A 14857-nucleotide genomic window follows, 5' to 3' on the forward strand; every position below is an offset into this window, starting at 1 on the left:
CTGTTGTCTGGGACACCTTGGAAACTGCCCCTGAGACCCGACCTGCTGTCTCAGGCCGGTGGAACTCTGTGGCATCCGAGACCGCACCACCTCAGTCTGTGGGCTTGGCCACTAAATGGCACCAATGGTCCATGTTAGTGTAACAGTATAACTTTAAACCGTCCCCTCGCCCCGACACGAGCGCGAACCAGGGACCCTCTGCACACATCAACGACGGTCGCCCACGAAGCATCGTTACCCATCGCTCCACAAAGGCCACGGCCCTTGCAGAGCAAGGTGCAACCCTACTTCTAGGTTTCAGAGCAAGTGACGTAACTGATTGAAATGCTACTAGCGCGTACCCGCTAACTAGCTAGCCATTTCACATCCGTTACATTAGGACTACAGGAGGGTGTAATGAACACCATGCAGAGCGCAAGGGCTACAACCGCGGCATACCAGTTGCGCTGGCGGTTGTTCTGCTCTTGGTGCACTGGTATTAAGGTTGTGCCCGAGTCATGCGGGGTGCAGTATGTCCTCCAATACCTGCAGTCTCGCTTGGATGAGGGCTTGGCAGCCTCTACACTGAGAGGGTATTTGGCTGCCAAATCTGCCTGCCGTATGGGGTAGATGGACAGGCCAGTGGGGCGCCATCCCTTGGTCTCCAGGTTTATGAAGGGGGTTCGTCGCCTGCGTCCAGCTAGGACCCGCTCAATGGTGAGCTGAGATCCGGATGTGGTCTTGGCAGCTTTGGCAAAGCCGCCTTTCGAACCATTGGAGTCTGCCTCCGTGAAACACTTCTCCATGAAGGTGGCTTTCTTGGTAGCGATTACTTCCATGAAGAGGGTTGCTGAGCTCCATGCTCTTTCTATAAGTTCTGAGTGCTACCGGGTGGACCCCAGGGGGAGGAGTATATCTCTCCGCCTTACCCCTTCATTCCTCTCGAAGGTTCTGTCAGACAGGCATGTGAACATCCCTTTATCCTGTCTGCTTACGAACCCCCGGCAGAAGCGGGGGAGTCTGGGCCTCGCGCCGGCATGCTGTGCGGGCACTGGCTGCCTATGTGGAGTGGACACGGTCAGTGAGAACAACAGACCAGCTCTTTGTCTGCTATGGTGAGTCTCCTGGGGGCTGGGTTATCAAAGCAGAGGCTCTCTCACTGGATCATGACAGCATTCTGCCTGGCTGGCAGGCCAGTGCTGGGGTATGTGGTGGCACATTCAACACGAGGTGTGGCTGCGTCCTGGGCTCTACTGAGAGGAGTGCCCCTCGCTGATATCTGTGCTGCGGCCAGCTGGGCTTCCTCTAGCACCTTTGCTAGGTACTAATCGGGTAAATGTGGCACCTCCCTCTGCGGTTGGTTCAGCGGTCCTGGGCATCACCTCCCCTTCCGGGGACTGTGCCTGGACACCCCTTCCACTGACAGCCCCACGCTGGGACTTCGCCGCTGGCTGGCCAGATCCCTCTAGCACCGACAAAATCTGGTACGGGTATTCCAATGTAGGGACACATAACTAAGGTTACGTATGTAACCACGGTTATGTGAGCTATATGGATCACTCTAATCCTCTACGGTGCTAGAGACGCGCCTCAAAAATTTAGAGAACGCGTGTCGCGGCCATGGGGTCTATATATAGGGGCGGACCCCAGCCGTGACACAGGTAGATGGGAGTAACTCTGTAAATCCTCACCTCGGATGTATCCCTCCGCTGCGGAGTGATACCAATATATTGGAGTGATCCATGTAGCTCAGATAACCGTGGTTACGTACGTAACCTTCAATTTGCCCCATAGTAGCGCATGCATCAGTTTTGTTGCTGAACAACCAACCGGTCTTTAACGTCATTGCAAAGCATTAACTACCAAAAAAATCAAGACCGCAAAGCTGAATAATACACTTTAATCAATTAAAGATTTTTTTGCTTCACATTTTATACTGGAATGTTATGATTCCCCATCTGTATTTCTTTACAGATAAAATGTCCCGTCTAGCCATCTTCAAACCCCATTATCCAACCAACAACATTGAAATTCTGGGAATACAAACAAAACATGAAAACCAAAACATGAAAACACTACATGTTGTCCTTATGATTAAGTGGAGTTTAGAGCATCCGTTCATTATGGGAGTAAATTACTGACTGGAGTCATTAGAGGGAGGTGGTGTCACTGGCAGGAGAATCCTCCTCGCAATAGGACCAAAGTATTCCCTCTATTGATGGTTGTTTGATGTGAACCACAGTATACTGATCGGCTCTTCCTTTTCAACAACTGTTACGTTTGTAAATAGTAAACGGTGAGCTTGCTATGGAGCTTTTAAATGATTACTTTTCAAGAACTTCTATAGCCACAAATGCAGTGGTTTGCCTTGTGAATCGGCTGCTTACTCTTTTCCATCTTAACAGTTTCTCAATACCACAGCCAACACACCTAAAGCTACATAGAGATTAATCAATCTAATGGAGAAAATAATATGCCTTTAGTGGGTAAACAGGTGCCATTAAAATGGATTTGTGGTGAACCTGCAGTTATGAAACAAAAAAACAAAAACATGAAAGACCACCTGAGTAGTCCTGCTTTCTTCAAAATCTGGTCCAATGTATAAAATACAAAATGTCTCTGGTAGCGGATGCATGATTCTTTGAAGGTGGGGATGATTTTAATTACTCAACCTCAATAGCAGGGAGATGAACCAGCTGAATACTGACTCCTCAGCCAACACAACAGGGTCATGTTTATTAGGCACCAAATGGAAGAAAACTGACTGAATCAGAGAGGGACTACCCGGACTTGTATAATTAGAAAGGCTCATTTTAGTTTTCCTCAAATGAGAAAAGATCATTTTTTGTTTTCTGTTGCAAAACAGTGTGAATTGTTTTCTGTTTTGTGTTCTAGTGAACACGTCCATGACGCTTGTCTGTAGCTAGTACGGTTCCTACCCCACCACTTAACCAAGACCACCACCCATCTCCCTTTCCTGCTGCCCCTTTAGCCATCGTGTTTTCACTTCCCGCCTCTCCTCGGCGAATAACAGCACGTTTCGCTGCCCGTTAAATTGAACTCTATATATACACACTGTAGATCTTTTTCTCTCTCATACAAACATAAACACACCAATACTGCACTCCACCGCGGGAAGGGCTGGATCCTGTTGATGTGTACAGTCTCAAATGTTCCACAGGCGGGCAGGTAGGCGAGTATTTATTTTTGTCTTCTCTGGAGCTTTGACGTATATTTCTTTTACAGGATCTCGTATTTGTCGACGAGGAACGAAGTTTCTAAAGAGAATTTTACTGGTGCGTCTCCTTCTACCTGAGTCACTTTGGCAACCTGAGGGAATAGGAGGGGGGAAAAAAGCAATGTGACGAGTGAAATGCAGGGATAGCAAGAGCATTGTGTTCCATCATTGACTGTAGGCCTAAATGTCCATAGTTAGTAAGCTTCAACGTAAAAAATATGAAACTTGCCTGTATGTCGCAGTAATTGCGTTTGGACACAAAGGACACGTTGACGGGGAAGAAGTCGCTGGGTTGCCCGGTGACACTGAACTCCAGGCTGCCGCTTTTGTTTTTGGCATCTATGACGGGTAGGCTCCACTCTAGAACGTTCCGTCTGCTGTCGTGCTTATACTCTCCGTCCACGTCTCCAACCACAGGTGCCCCAACTCCAGATCTGCACCAGGAAACACAACCATATACTGTAAAGAACGCAACCATCAACTTTAGGCTGGTTTACCGGTCACAAATGAACCAGTCTTATACTAAAAACCACATCAATGGAAGAACTCCATTACCCATGCTTCTTAGTCCAGGCTATGCTTAAAAATTGGTCTCTGGAAAACTAGCCAAAAGAAAACCCAGCAAGGTTGTTATACAGTCAACACATTACAAGAAAAGTCATTTAACACCCATGTACTCACGGTATTGGGATAGCAATAACTACATCGTTCAGTTCAAGGCTCTCCTCCTGCAGTTCATATTCTATGTTCACGTCGCAGCCAGTAGCGCTCTCGGAAGGCCAGCAGTTTACTACAGACAAAACAAGGCACAAGGACATTTGAAAATAGACTATAGTTAACGCTGAATAAATCGTACCACAATAATTGCAGATCGAAGACGGTGCCGGCAGGATGACGGGTGGAGAAAGGCATTGGAAGGAGACTCACTGGTTAGAGGTATGAGGGCATCGTCTGTGCTTTGGAGCCTCCACTTCAGCACCCCCACATCGTTGTTGAGGGGGAAGGACTTCTCGGAGTTCTTCAGACCAATCACAGAGTCTGAAGTGAAGAGCTTCTTATCTACGTTGGGATGTGTCTAAATACCAGGGGAGATACAATCAATCCCAACACAGTGGACGTACACTACCGGGCAAAAGTTTTAGAACACCTACTTTATCTTTATTTTTACTATTTCCTAAATTGTAGAATAATAGTGAAGACATCATAACTATGAAATAACACATATGGAATCATGTAGTAACAAAAAAAATGGGTTTGAAATTTCTTCACCTCCCCTTATCCTACCTCATTTGCACACACTGTATATAGACTTTTTTCTATTGTATTTATTGACTGTTTGTTTATTCCATGTGTAACTCTGTGTTGTTGTTTGTGTCGCACTGCTTTGTTTTATCTCGGTCGGGTCGCAGTTGTAAATGAGAACTTGTTCTCAACTAGCCTACCTTGTTAAATAAAGGTGAAAAAAACAACAAACAAAGAAGCCACCCTTTGCCTTTTACTGCAAAGAAACCAATTCAACCATGAAGGTCTGATTCATGCAGTCTCCTCTGAACAGTTGATGTTGACATGTGCCTGTTACTTGAACTCTGAAGCATTTATTTGGGCTGAAATATGAGGCTGGTAACTCTAATGAACGTATCCTCTGCAGCGGAGGTAACTCTGGGTCTTCCTGTCCTGTGGCGGTCCTCATGAGAGCCAGTTTCATCATAGTGCTGGGTGGTTTTTGCGACTGCACTTGAAGAAACGTTCAAAGTTCTTGAAATGTTCCACATTGACTTACCTTCTTGTCTTAAAGTACTGGACTGTCATTTCTCTTTGCTTATTCAATCAAATGTATTTATAAAGCCCTTCTTACATCAGCAGAAACCCAGCCTAAAACCCCACACAGCAAGCAATGCAGACGTAGAAGCACGGTGGCTAGGAAAAACTCCCTAGAAAGGCCGGAACCTAGGAAGAAACCTAGAGAGGAGCCGGGCCGTGCCAGTCCTCTTCTGGCTGTGCCGGATTGAGATTATAATAGTACATGGCCAAGATGTTCAAACGTTCATAGATGACCAGCAGTGTCAAATAATAATAATCCCAGTGGCTGTAGAGGGTGCAACAGGTCAGCACCTCAGGAGTAAATGTCAGTTGGCTTTTCATAGCCAAGCATTATTTGAGCTGTTGTCATAACATGGACTTGGTCTTTTACCAAATAGGGCTATCTTCTGTATACCACCCCTACCTTGTCACAACACAACTGATTGGCTAAAACACTTTAAGAAGGAAAGAAATTCCACAAATTAACTTTGATCAAGGCACACCTGTTAATTGAAATGCATTCCAGGTGACTACCTCATGAAGTTGGTTGAGAGAATGCCAAGTGTGCAAAGCTGTCATCAAGGCAAAGAAGAATATCAAATATAAAATTATATTTTGATATGTTTAAAACTTTTTGGTTATTACATGATTACATGTGTTATTTCATTTCATAGTTTTGACGACTTCACTATTATTCGACAATGTAGAAAATAGTAAAAATAAAGAAAAACCCTTGAATGAGTAGGTGTTAAAACTTTTGACCGGTAGAGTACATATCTCTGATATGGGATGAATTGTTACAGAAATCTTCGAATACATTGGGCCGTGTTCAGAAGGAGCACACGGGGAGAAACATTCTGTAGTCGTGCTGGGGTTAGTAGTCAAATAAGAACACTGGATTTTTCCACAACGTTGTGCCCTACTGGACACCATCCAGGAGTCTTTACAAAAGGTCATGGGTCAGTCAGGATCTGAACAACTCACCTGCAGTTGTACTCCCTTCTTGTCGTAGTTGTTGACCATCAGGCGGATGCGGCTGACCTTGTCGTCGGTCACTCTCAGGGTGATCATGCCTAGGAGCTCCATGTTCTGTAGACCGCCGTCACGTCCACAGGTCAGGCTGATCTTCTCCTCAACTCTCATGTGGACACTGAGGAAAACATACACAGGCGTCAAGATTGAGGTTTTATCATCACACACATTGCAATCACACACGGGAATTATGTCAATAGTAAAGCACATGCACAGACATTGAATGCATAAACCTTGGTTTACTATCAAAGATGAAAACTTAAGAGGAATAATGTACCTCTCCACATTAACTGGTGGCGGTAGGACATTGGACGCAAGCGAAGGCCTTTTCCCTGTGTTGGATGTGATGGTTTCCCCCTCCCCCCTGAGCTTGTCCACAAAGTTGTCCACCTCTTTCCCCCTGGCGCCCAGCTTGAGGGCTTTGCTGGATCCGGTCGGCCTGTGGGAGACACACGATCGTCAGTACCAGCCTCTGTATCTGTGGCCCAGAGTTTTTCATGGTCAGGTCTCGGGCTGGTCAGGTCTAGGGCTTTCCCGAAATTGTCAGCCGGTGATTGTCAAGCAAATAACTATCGGTCTCATGGTAATTGACAAACATTTAGCATCTCCTGGCTTCCACCTATTAATAAGCCATTTTAAAAAGTCTAATAAATCCATGTAATATTGCCTACTACACCTTCCCAATAAATCCATTATTATATTAGACAGGTCTAAAGAAGCATGATATGAAGAAAATGTAGTCTATTTCAGAAGAAAAGGTCCTTATGTGCCTCTGCCAAATGGCTGTGGGCTACACTAGTTAATTTAGCAGACAATATTTGCTTAGAATTCTGTGGCATTATTTTATATTATTTTATAGTATGAAGAATACAATTGAACAAAGCTGAATAAAATATAAATATTTTCTCCAAAACGATTTGGGGGAGTGCGCACACTATTCTGTGTTGAGCGGTTAACAAAGAAATAGGTATGCTTAATTAAGAGTTATTCATTTAACTTTAGTTGTTCTACAAACGTTGGGCTATATGTTTTTATTTTGAATACATTGTAAGGCTGCAGGATGAGACTAATGATGATTTGAAAAAAGTTGCTTGAAAGGCATGAGCTCTGCTTTGTTATTTGCGCAACAGTCGAATTCACAATTTCACAAGCACTTGATAATGCCTCGAATCACGGCGGCATCCCCTTTATGGCCGTAATGCACCCCCAAAAAATCCATTCCTTTTAAAGGCCCAGACTAGTGCGTTGTGCCCTTCTCCCCGAGTGTGCTACGCAATCCAAAGCGTCTCTCACTCACATGGCTCGCTGTCACGTGATCGAGTATTTCTCACAGGCTACAAGTGAAGACAGACATCGGGGACGCAACTGCACACGCTTCTATCCAATTCCGAGATGCATATTGAAGATATTGGAAGCACCGTCCACATGTACTTTCCGTCAGCCAACAAGATGAGTAGGCCTAACGAACAGAAAAAGCACTAGCCAAAGTCAATCTACTATCCTCCATAGTACAAAAGTCGACCTATTTTGTGTGAGAAATAAATATTCCAAACAGTCTGGGACAGTTGTGGAATGCGATAGATCCCAAATGAATACAACCACTAGCTTCAAAATACATGTTTTATGCAATGTGGCTGACACAACCGATCAGAACTTATGTTGATAAACTATTAGGCTATTTCTTCACATTATAAGCACAGCAATGCGCACATGGTAGTAGGCTAAACCGCAAATGTTTCCCGGGAAAACACCATTATCAAAAGTGACCGAAAAATGAAATTATGCATGTAACGCTTTTATTATAAAGGTGCATTTTTATGGTGAAAATTAACTTCACCAAACTTGAAACGCATGCCCTGCTTATATATGCCAGTTAGGCTCTACACCCCTTGTAAAGCGGAATAATGTGCTTCATTTTTAAGAAGTTATTTGGCCACTTTAGTTGTGATACAAACTAGGCTACATAAGGTGTGCGACTATGGTTCGAAAAAAGGCAGCAAAAAAGGCAAAGGCATTGTCTCTTATGCTGAGCATCATTCACAAGTGATAATATATAATTCACAAGTGATAGGCTAATATTGTCACCCATCAGACTATTCTTGGTTTAATCTCGTCTTTAAATATACTAAATAATAATGTGTGTGTGATATTTGTTATAATTTAGAATGGACCATTAACATGCACCTGTATCGAAACAGGGGCAGCGGGGGAAAAATACATGTCATCTATGCACTTAAATAGCGAATGGAGGACGCTTTTCCCAGTGGTTTATTTTCATGGCAGCCAGCTAGGCCATACTCCTGATCTAAATATAAGCAATGTGCTTAATATTAGGAAAGTTGAGAAATCAATAATAGGCCTAGCCTATAGAAAGCTGATGGGAGCCTCCTCTTTTTATTAGCAGCCATCACACTGTTTTCTCCCCATTTGCATAGCCTATAGAAATATTGCACAACATGAGCTGATGGGCTCTCATTAACTGTTTGATTAGATTTTCAAATACATTTGCATTAATGTCAGAGTGATTAGAGGGACAAAAGAGTGCTGTGTACCAGGCTGTTAGCAAGTTTGGTAGGCTGCTAATGACCAGCATCAGAGCTTGGAGGGGCCTAATTACCGTGACTAAATGGTCATGTGGAATTTGACTGCCTTCATGACTCGTTGACCTCCGGTGTGGCTGTAACATGGTCACTGCAACAGCCCTAGTCAGGTTACGTTCAGGGTGAGAAATTAACACCTGCCAAATGCGGGTAGAATTTTGGGCATTGGCGGGCAAGAATATCTTTCACCAGCCACGTTGGTGGATGGTTACACACAGCATTTGGGAACAGTTAAAAAAAAATCCAAAGCCCAAATGTAGAAGTTGGTCAAATTGACGAAAGGCTACTAAAGTGTGACTTTATCCTCGTGTTTCTTGTCTAGTTACATCATTTTTGTTCACACGCCAAGTTGTTTTTCCAATATTATTTTGCTGCAACTGTCTGTTGCTAACGCAGATGCAGAGATTCTCAATAACCGTTACCACGGTAATTGCCCCCCTCGAAGGGGCAGCTAAACATTTGTCTCGCCTAGTGACTCAAATATTTCAGGGTATACACTCCAAAAACCTTTTAGTCATGTCTTCTCATTAAAACACTCACATATTTTAATTGTGCTCAATTTATTTGTGTTCTCAAATATTAACTAATGTACTCTTTGTAAAAATGGCAGTGTTTGAGCTCTGAACTAATAACAATAAATAAGTCGTTTCACTCAGCAATCAACCTTTGTTGATTCTTAATGTTCAGTTGTAGAACAGTTGTTTCACTATTTTAACTAAATTATTGCTTTTAACATACATCGGTTAAAATACTTAAAAATGAAATTGAATGGAGCAATATACCACATTACTTCTTACTACTAATACATTTCTTGTTTTAGAAACATTACAAAAGCATTCTCATCAGTCATGTGATTTTTGGTTTAATTATGGCCCAAAAATATTTTTGCTTGTAAAAAAAAATATGAGTGGCTGGTCGATTTTCTCATCTAACTGCCACAGTGGCTGTTGGACCAAAAATAACATTTCCCAGCCTGGTCACATTATTAGGAGAAACTGGGCCCTATCTGCCAATCACTGTGTATTGGAGCACATTCTAAGACAATTATACACACAATCAAATTCAACACCTAAATTCCATCATTTCCGTACCTGACTGGGACGGTAGCCATCTTGGGTTTCTCAGGTTCGATGATGGTGTCTGTGATGATGGACCCTGAGGACATGCTGCTCATCCCGGCACTGCCGAAGCCGCCGAAGCCCGGCACCTTCTTCCCCGAGCGCTCGGCGTCTCGCCTGATCTGCTGCAGCTCTTTGGCCTTTCGCCGCATCTCTGCATTGGCCTCTCGCTCCTGGGTCTGTGGGGCCGAGCAGATGAGGAAGAACGTTCAAATCATGGTTACTATAAGCTAATGCCACACGTCCGCTGGACGTTATGGGCGTTTTAGCTACAAGTGTCTCACCTCTCTGACTGCCCGGAACACCTTCTCTTCGTGAGAGTCCATCTCGGTGAAAGTGCGGATCTGGGCCAGGTTGACGTTCTCTCTGTAGCCCAGGGCCACGATCTCGTCGAAGGCAAATATCAGGTCAAAACAGTGGTCTGAGATCTCCCCTTCCTCCAGCACACGGCAGTACTCTGGGATCTGAAAACAGAAAAACCCAATTGAATGCTTCAATATCAAACCAACAGTCATAACACTTTTCTAGTTCATAGTGGGATATGATCCCATTTGAAGTTATTGGTGGGATGGATAAATTCTGAACTCGTAAGCAGCAGTGAGCTGCTATAGCGTAGGGTTATCCCGTGTGCTGCTCCCAGCCTGTCTTATGTGTGTGTGTGTTGTGTGGTGGGTCCTGGATACTATGACTGCAAAATCTCTGTGTAATGGACCAATAAAGATGTGTTGGATCGTATCGTACCACACGTGAGAAGAGCCGCAGTGTCTCCAGGTCTTCCAGGATGTTGCTGTTCTTGGTGGTGATTAACACCATGTAGAGCTTCTCCAACGGCTGGTAGACGTAACGCACGCTTTCCGTCTCCACAAACGTGTGCTGCTTGCCCATGCCCATGAGCTTGGGGAAAGCAGCCAGGAGACCCTCGACACGCGTCCGGGTCATCTCCACAAACTGCCGTGACACGATGGCTTTGCCTGTCTTGGTGCACACCGCCGCTGCCAAAAGCACCTGCAGCGAGCAGAGAGAATTGCAAACATCCGTTCATAAGTGGGATGTCTCCATTAATGATGACAGCGTGATAGACAGGGTAACCATACTTGGTACAAATATGTTGGCCAAGAAAGGTAGTTTACTTAGAAAGCAGATTCCGACCATACCGTTAAGCTTCTTTACACACTGAGCTGCACTGGGGTAAGAAAGCAATCATAGTTACATTAAGACACCGTGAAGCCAGCGTATGATATGGGTCGGGAAAACGTACCTCAATGCAGGGACGGGATATGCTACTGCTGGCTAGCATGAGGACAAAGGGGTAGTTTCCCAGGGGAAAAAAGCAGTATTTCAATTTTTTTTATCTAGCAGTGTGGAAAGGTAAAATTTGGAGTACAGTGGCATATCTCATCCCTGCATTGAAGGTACGTTTTCCGACCAATCTCACACAATCTTCATGGTGTCTTAATGTAACCATGATTGCGTTCTGACCCCAGTGAAGTTCAGTGTGTAAACAAGTGTAAAGATAGGGTGGGAATATGCTGGCTACAATAAACTATATGTGAAAATCACTTACCGTCACAGAATACCAGGACCAAGGCATGATAACGCATTGATCCAAACGACTTAATTTACTAGATTACCCAATGCAAATCAATTACAATGTCATACAGCCAAGATCCATTGGTTGACATATCTTGATAACTAGCTAACGTTAATGTTAGCTAGTTAGTTAACTAGCCTACCAAGGACAAGTATTTAACGTTACCAGCCAACATAGCTTAACACAGTTAGCAGACAGCCAACAGTAGACAACCGGTGAAATGCAAAGATCAATCTAGCTAACTTAGTTAAATTGTAGCTAGCTAGTTACCTAGTAAACTTAACCAGCTAGCGTTAGCTAACTGAACTGACACCAAGCACTAGTAGCTGACATTTGTGGTAACGTTAGCTAGTTAACTTAGCTAGCTTACTAACATCGATAAGTTACATTACAAAGCTGCTAAGTAATAGTAGCATTATATAGTTAAGTTAGCAAATAACCTTGAGTGGCTACCTTTGTGGTTATTTGTCAAGTTAAGTTTCATTTGCTTTTCAATTCATTGTGCCAAGGGGCTAGCTAATGATAGCAAGCTAACGTTTGTTGTTATGATTAAGCTAAGCGGAAAAGATAAAGACTTGAAATGTGACTGTGCTCACCATTTTTGGTCTCTCTTTAGGAAAACGATCTTTAATCTCAGATGGTTAGGAAAACGATCTTCAATCTCCGATGGTGTTTGCTCAGTCGAGTTCCAGTATATCTAAAGCGCCTTTAGAAAGAAAATATAGTTGGATAGCTAGCTAAGCTGCTTGTAGTGCTTCACTGTGGGTTACTTCAATATGGCAGCCAGGCAGAGCCACGTCTCCAACCAGCGGAGTTGCTTCCTTGATAAACCACTCGTTCGCATTGTCGTAGAAAACTTCAGAACGTCAAAAGTTGCGCGATGTGTGCTTGAACCAAAGAGATCGAGCACAGATAGAACGAGACAGATGTTTCACCGGATGTAGAAATCTGAAGCATCCGCTTGGCGTTTCACCTCACTACTAAATATGGTAGTGAGAGGAAGCCCACTGGCCAGCAGTAGGAGAAGATGGAACCAGGTGGATTTTGGCCGAGATTCTGCACATTTTCTCATCGATGAAACATTTGAGCACAATACAGTTTTCTGTTCCCAACACTAGAATCTGCTATGAACAGATTGGAGTAAGTTTTGTAGACTTGGCCCTTTACAACATTTATTTTTTAAATTGCGTTGTTTAGAAGGAGTGCAAAGGCGAATTGAGTTATTGCACGTGCGCACTTCACAGAGTAAGCATTCCCTAACGGAAATATGCAGATACATGCTAGAACGCGCCAATAGGATCTCACTAACTCATGCTTGTTTCTGCCCACCTCCTTACTTGTTCTTCCCACTATGACGCACTTGTTCCCATTGGAAACGACTACCTTGGTTTAGTTATAAAACTCTTTGGATCGCATCAAACTTTTAAGTGCATACACCGCCACCTACTGTACTGGTCTGTGAGGTAATCCACGGCCTACCTACATTAAATTATTTGATGTGGTAATACAAGTTGGGGAAAAGGAAAGTTGCCCTGCCAACTATTAGCACTCTTAAAAAAATCCGATGGTCTGAGAGTACATGACACTAACACCCCCTGCAGCTGTTCTGCAGTAAATCCCTCAATCCCAAGTACTTCTTTGCCACCACAAACTCAATGTTCTGTGACTTTCGATCCACTTCTGCAGTACAATTGACAGCCATGGCTATAAATGCTATAAAGTCCACCTTACTGAGGCACATATTCTACCCATCACTCTCTCTCTTGGTCTTTGCCTACTCACACGAATTCTCTCAGGATCCCTCACCCTGTACCCATCTTTTTCTACCACTCTCTTCACTGCTTCGGCATACAACACTTTCTGTACTACTCTAACCCTGGCTACATCAATCTGCCTTTCTCTCACCGGACACCTCCGAACTCCAGCCCCATGGGCACCCCCAAAACTGAGACATATAACTTTCTCCACCAATACCACACATCCTTCATCTCATGCCCTCCGGCACACTTCTCACATCGAGGCATCTCCCTCCACACTGCTGCAACATGCCCATAAACTTGACACCTAAAACACTGTAGTGTTGTCGGAACAAAAACTCACAGGAAACGGACACTTCCTACCTTGACATAATCTGGTATAGACTCAACATGACAGATAATGTCTTCTCCGTATCCCCATGCTCTCCACCGGATCTACGTCTCGCCAAACGGCGGGCGTTACAGACACCGGGAATCTTCCATTTCAACTGCTCCTCCTCAACACTTAATGCAACCCCCGTTATCACTCCTTTCAACGGTGCACTGCTCGGAAGAGCAAAGCAAGTTGCAAATCTTGTCCCTAATCATGTAATCCAGAGCCCCCGCTCCCTCTGGGCGGAGGAAACACAATAAATCATCACGAGTCCACTCCGAGTTACCTTCACCAACCTCTTCTCCACCCAATCTGACACCACATATGGATCAGCCAAAATGCAAGGATTCCTTGTCTCTATAAATCTCACTCGCACTCGGCCAGAATCATCCTTATCATCCTCGGGATGAGGACCTAACTCGGCGGTCCTCACCGCAGGTACTTCATCTTCACTCTCGCCAGGTTCCATCTCTGAACTACTGGAGCATGTTTCCCTCTTTTTGCACATGATGCCAGTGGCGATTTTAGCATGTAAATCTTGGTGGAGCAAACAAAACAAAAAATGTGGGATGCATGCCAGCAAAGCCACTACACGACACTAAACAATACATTAATTGCACAAAAACAGTGACAAACGATGCCCACAAACTGTTAGGGCCTACTGTACATAAAGATGTCCGAACAGCAGAGTCCCAACAGCAGTCCCAACACCTTACCACTGCTACACCTGGTTATCAGCGGAGCCTTGTCTGGCAGCAAAACAGTTAATTCAGCCTCATTTACTGCCTTTTAAAAAACATGGCTGATATGGCTGACTTGCTTAAACAAATGTGTTTTCTACTGACAATTGAGATGTACAAACTATGGCATAAGGGGATGACAAGCAGATAAGAGGCGATCCATAATTTCGATTAAGACATTAATGAGCGAGCTAGGACAACGTAATCAATATAACTATTTGTTCAGCACTTTTGAAATGTACAGCAACAGAATTCAGAACATGGGCCATTCTTACAGTGTTCTCCGTGTACACCAAGTCAGAACCATAGGATAAATAAAGGGGGCATATGAGCAGACAATGAAAGCTCTAAAAATATTTGATGATTACATTTCTCAAAAACAGGTTATAGGCTACATGTGCACCATCAATTCAAAACAGTAAGCGAAATTAAGAGGTGAAAATATACAAAATTACTAGGGTGAAGCACACGGCCTACTAACAGCTTACTACAGAACATACACTTAGTATTACTTTCTTAGCTACAGTATAAATATCTCTCTGGTATAATACATAATATATGAAGCTGCATACAAGACATTTTTGGACTCACGTTGTTGTGCTGTGCTCACTTGATCAGAAAGGTGGCGA

General features: G+C 43.9%; 1 protein-coding gene across 1 annotated transcript; it reads right to left on the bottom strand.

Moving 5' to 3' along the window:
- Positions 1–1860: 1860 nt before the first annotated feature.
- LOC120018420 (coatomer subunit delta-like) lies at positions 1861–12209 on the bottom strand. The gene is made up of 10 exons (XM_038961613.1): positions 11955–12209; positions 10509–10772; positions 10052–10231; positions 9741–9946; positions 6327–6488; positions 6002–6167; positions 4145–4292; positions 3899–4007; positions 3447–3651; positions 1861–3309 (listed from the first exon to the last, which is right to left on the bottom strand). Exons 1-10 carry the CDS (start codon positions 11955–11957, stop codon positions 3220–3222), a joined length of 1533 nt encoding a protein of 510 aa, XP_038817541.1. The 5' UTR covers positions 11958–12209; the 3' UTR covers positions 1861–3219.
- Between the last annotated feature and the right edge of the window lie 2648 nt (positions 12210–14857).

This window comes from Salvelinus namaycush, chromosome 23 (assembly GCF_016432855.1).
Source record: "Salvelinus namaycush isolate Seneca chromosome 23, SaNama_1.0, whole genome shotgun sequence".
Taxonomy (NCBI): domain Eukaryota; kingdom Metazoa; phylum Chordata; class Actinopteri; order Salmoniformes; family Salmonidae; genus Salvelinus; species Salvelinus namaycush.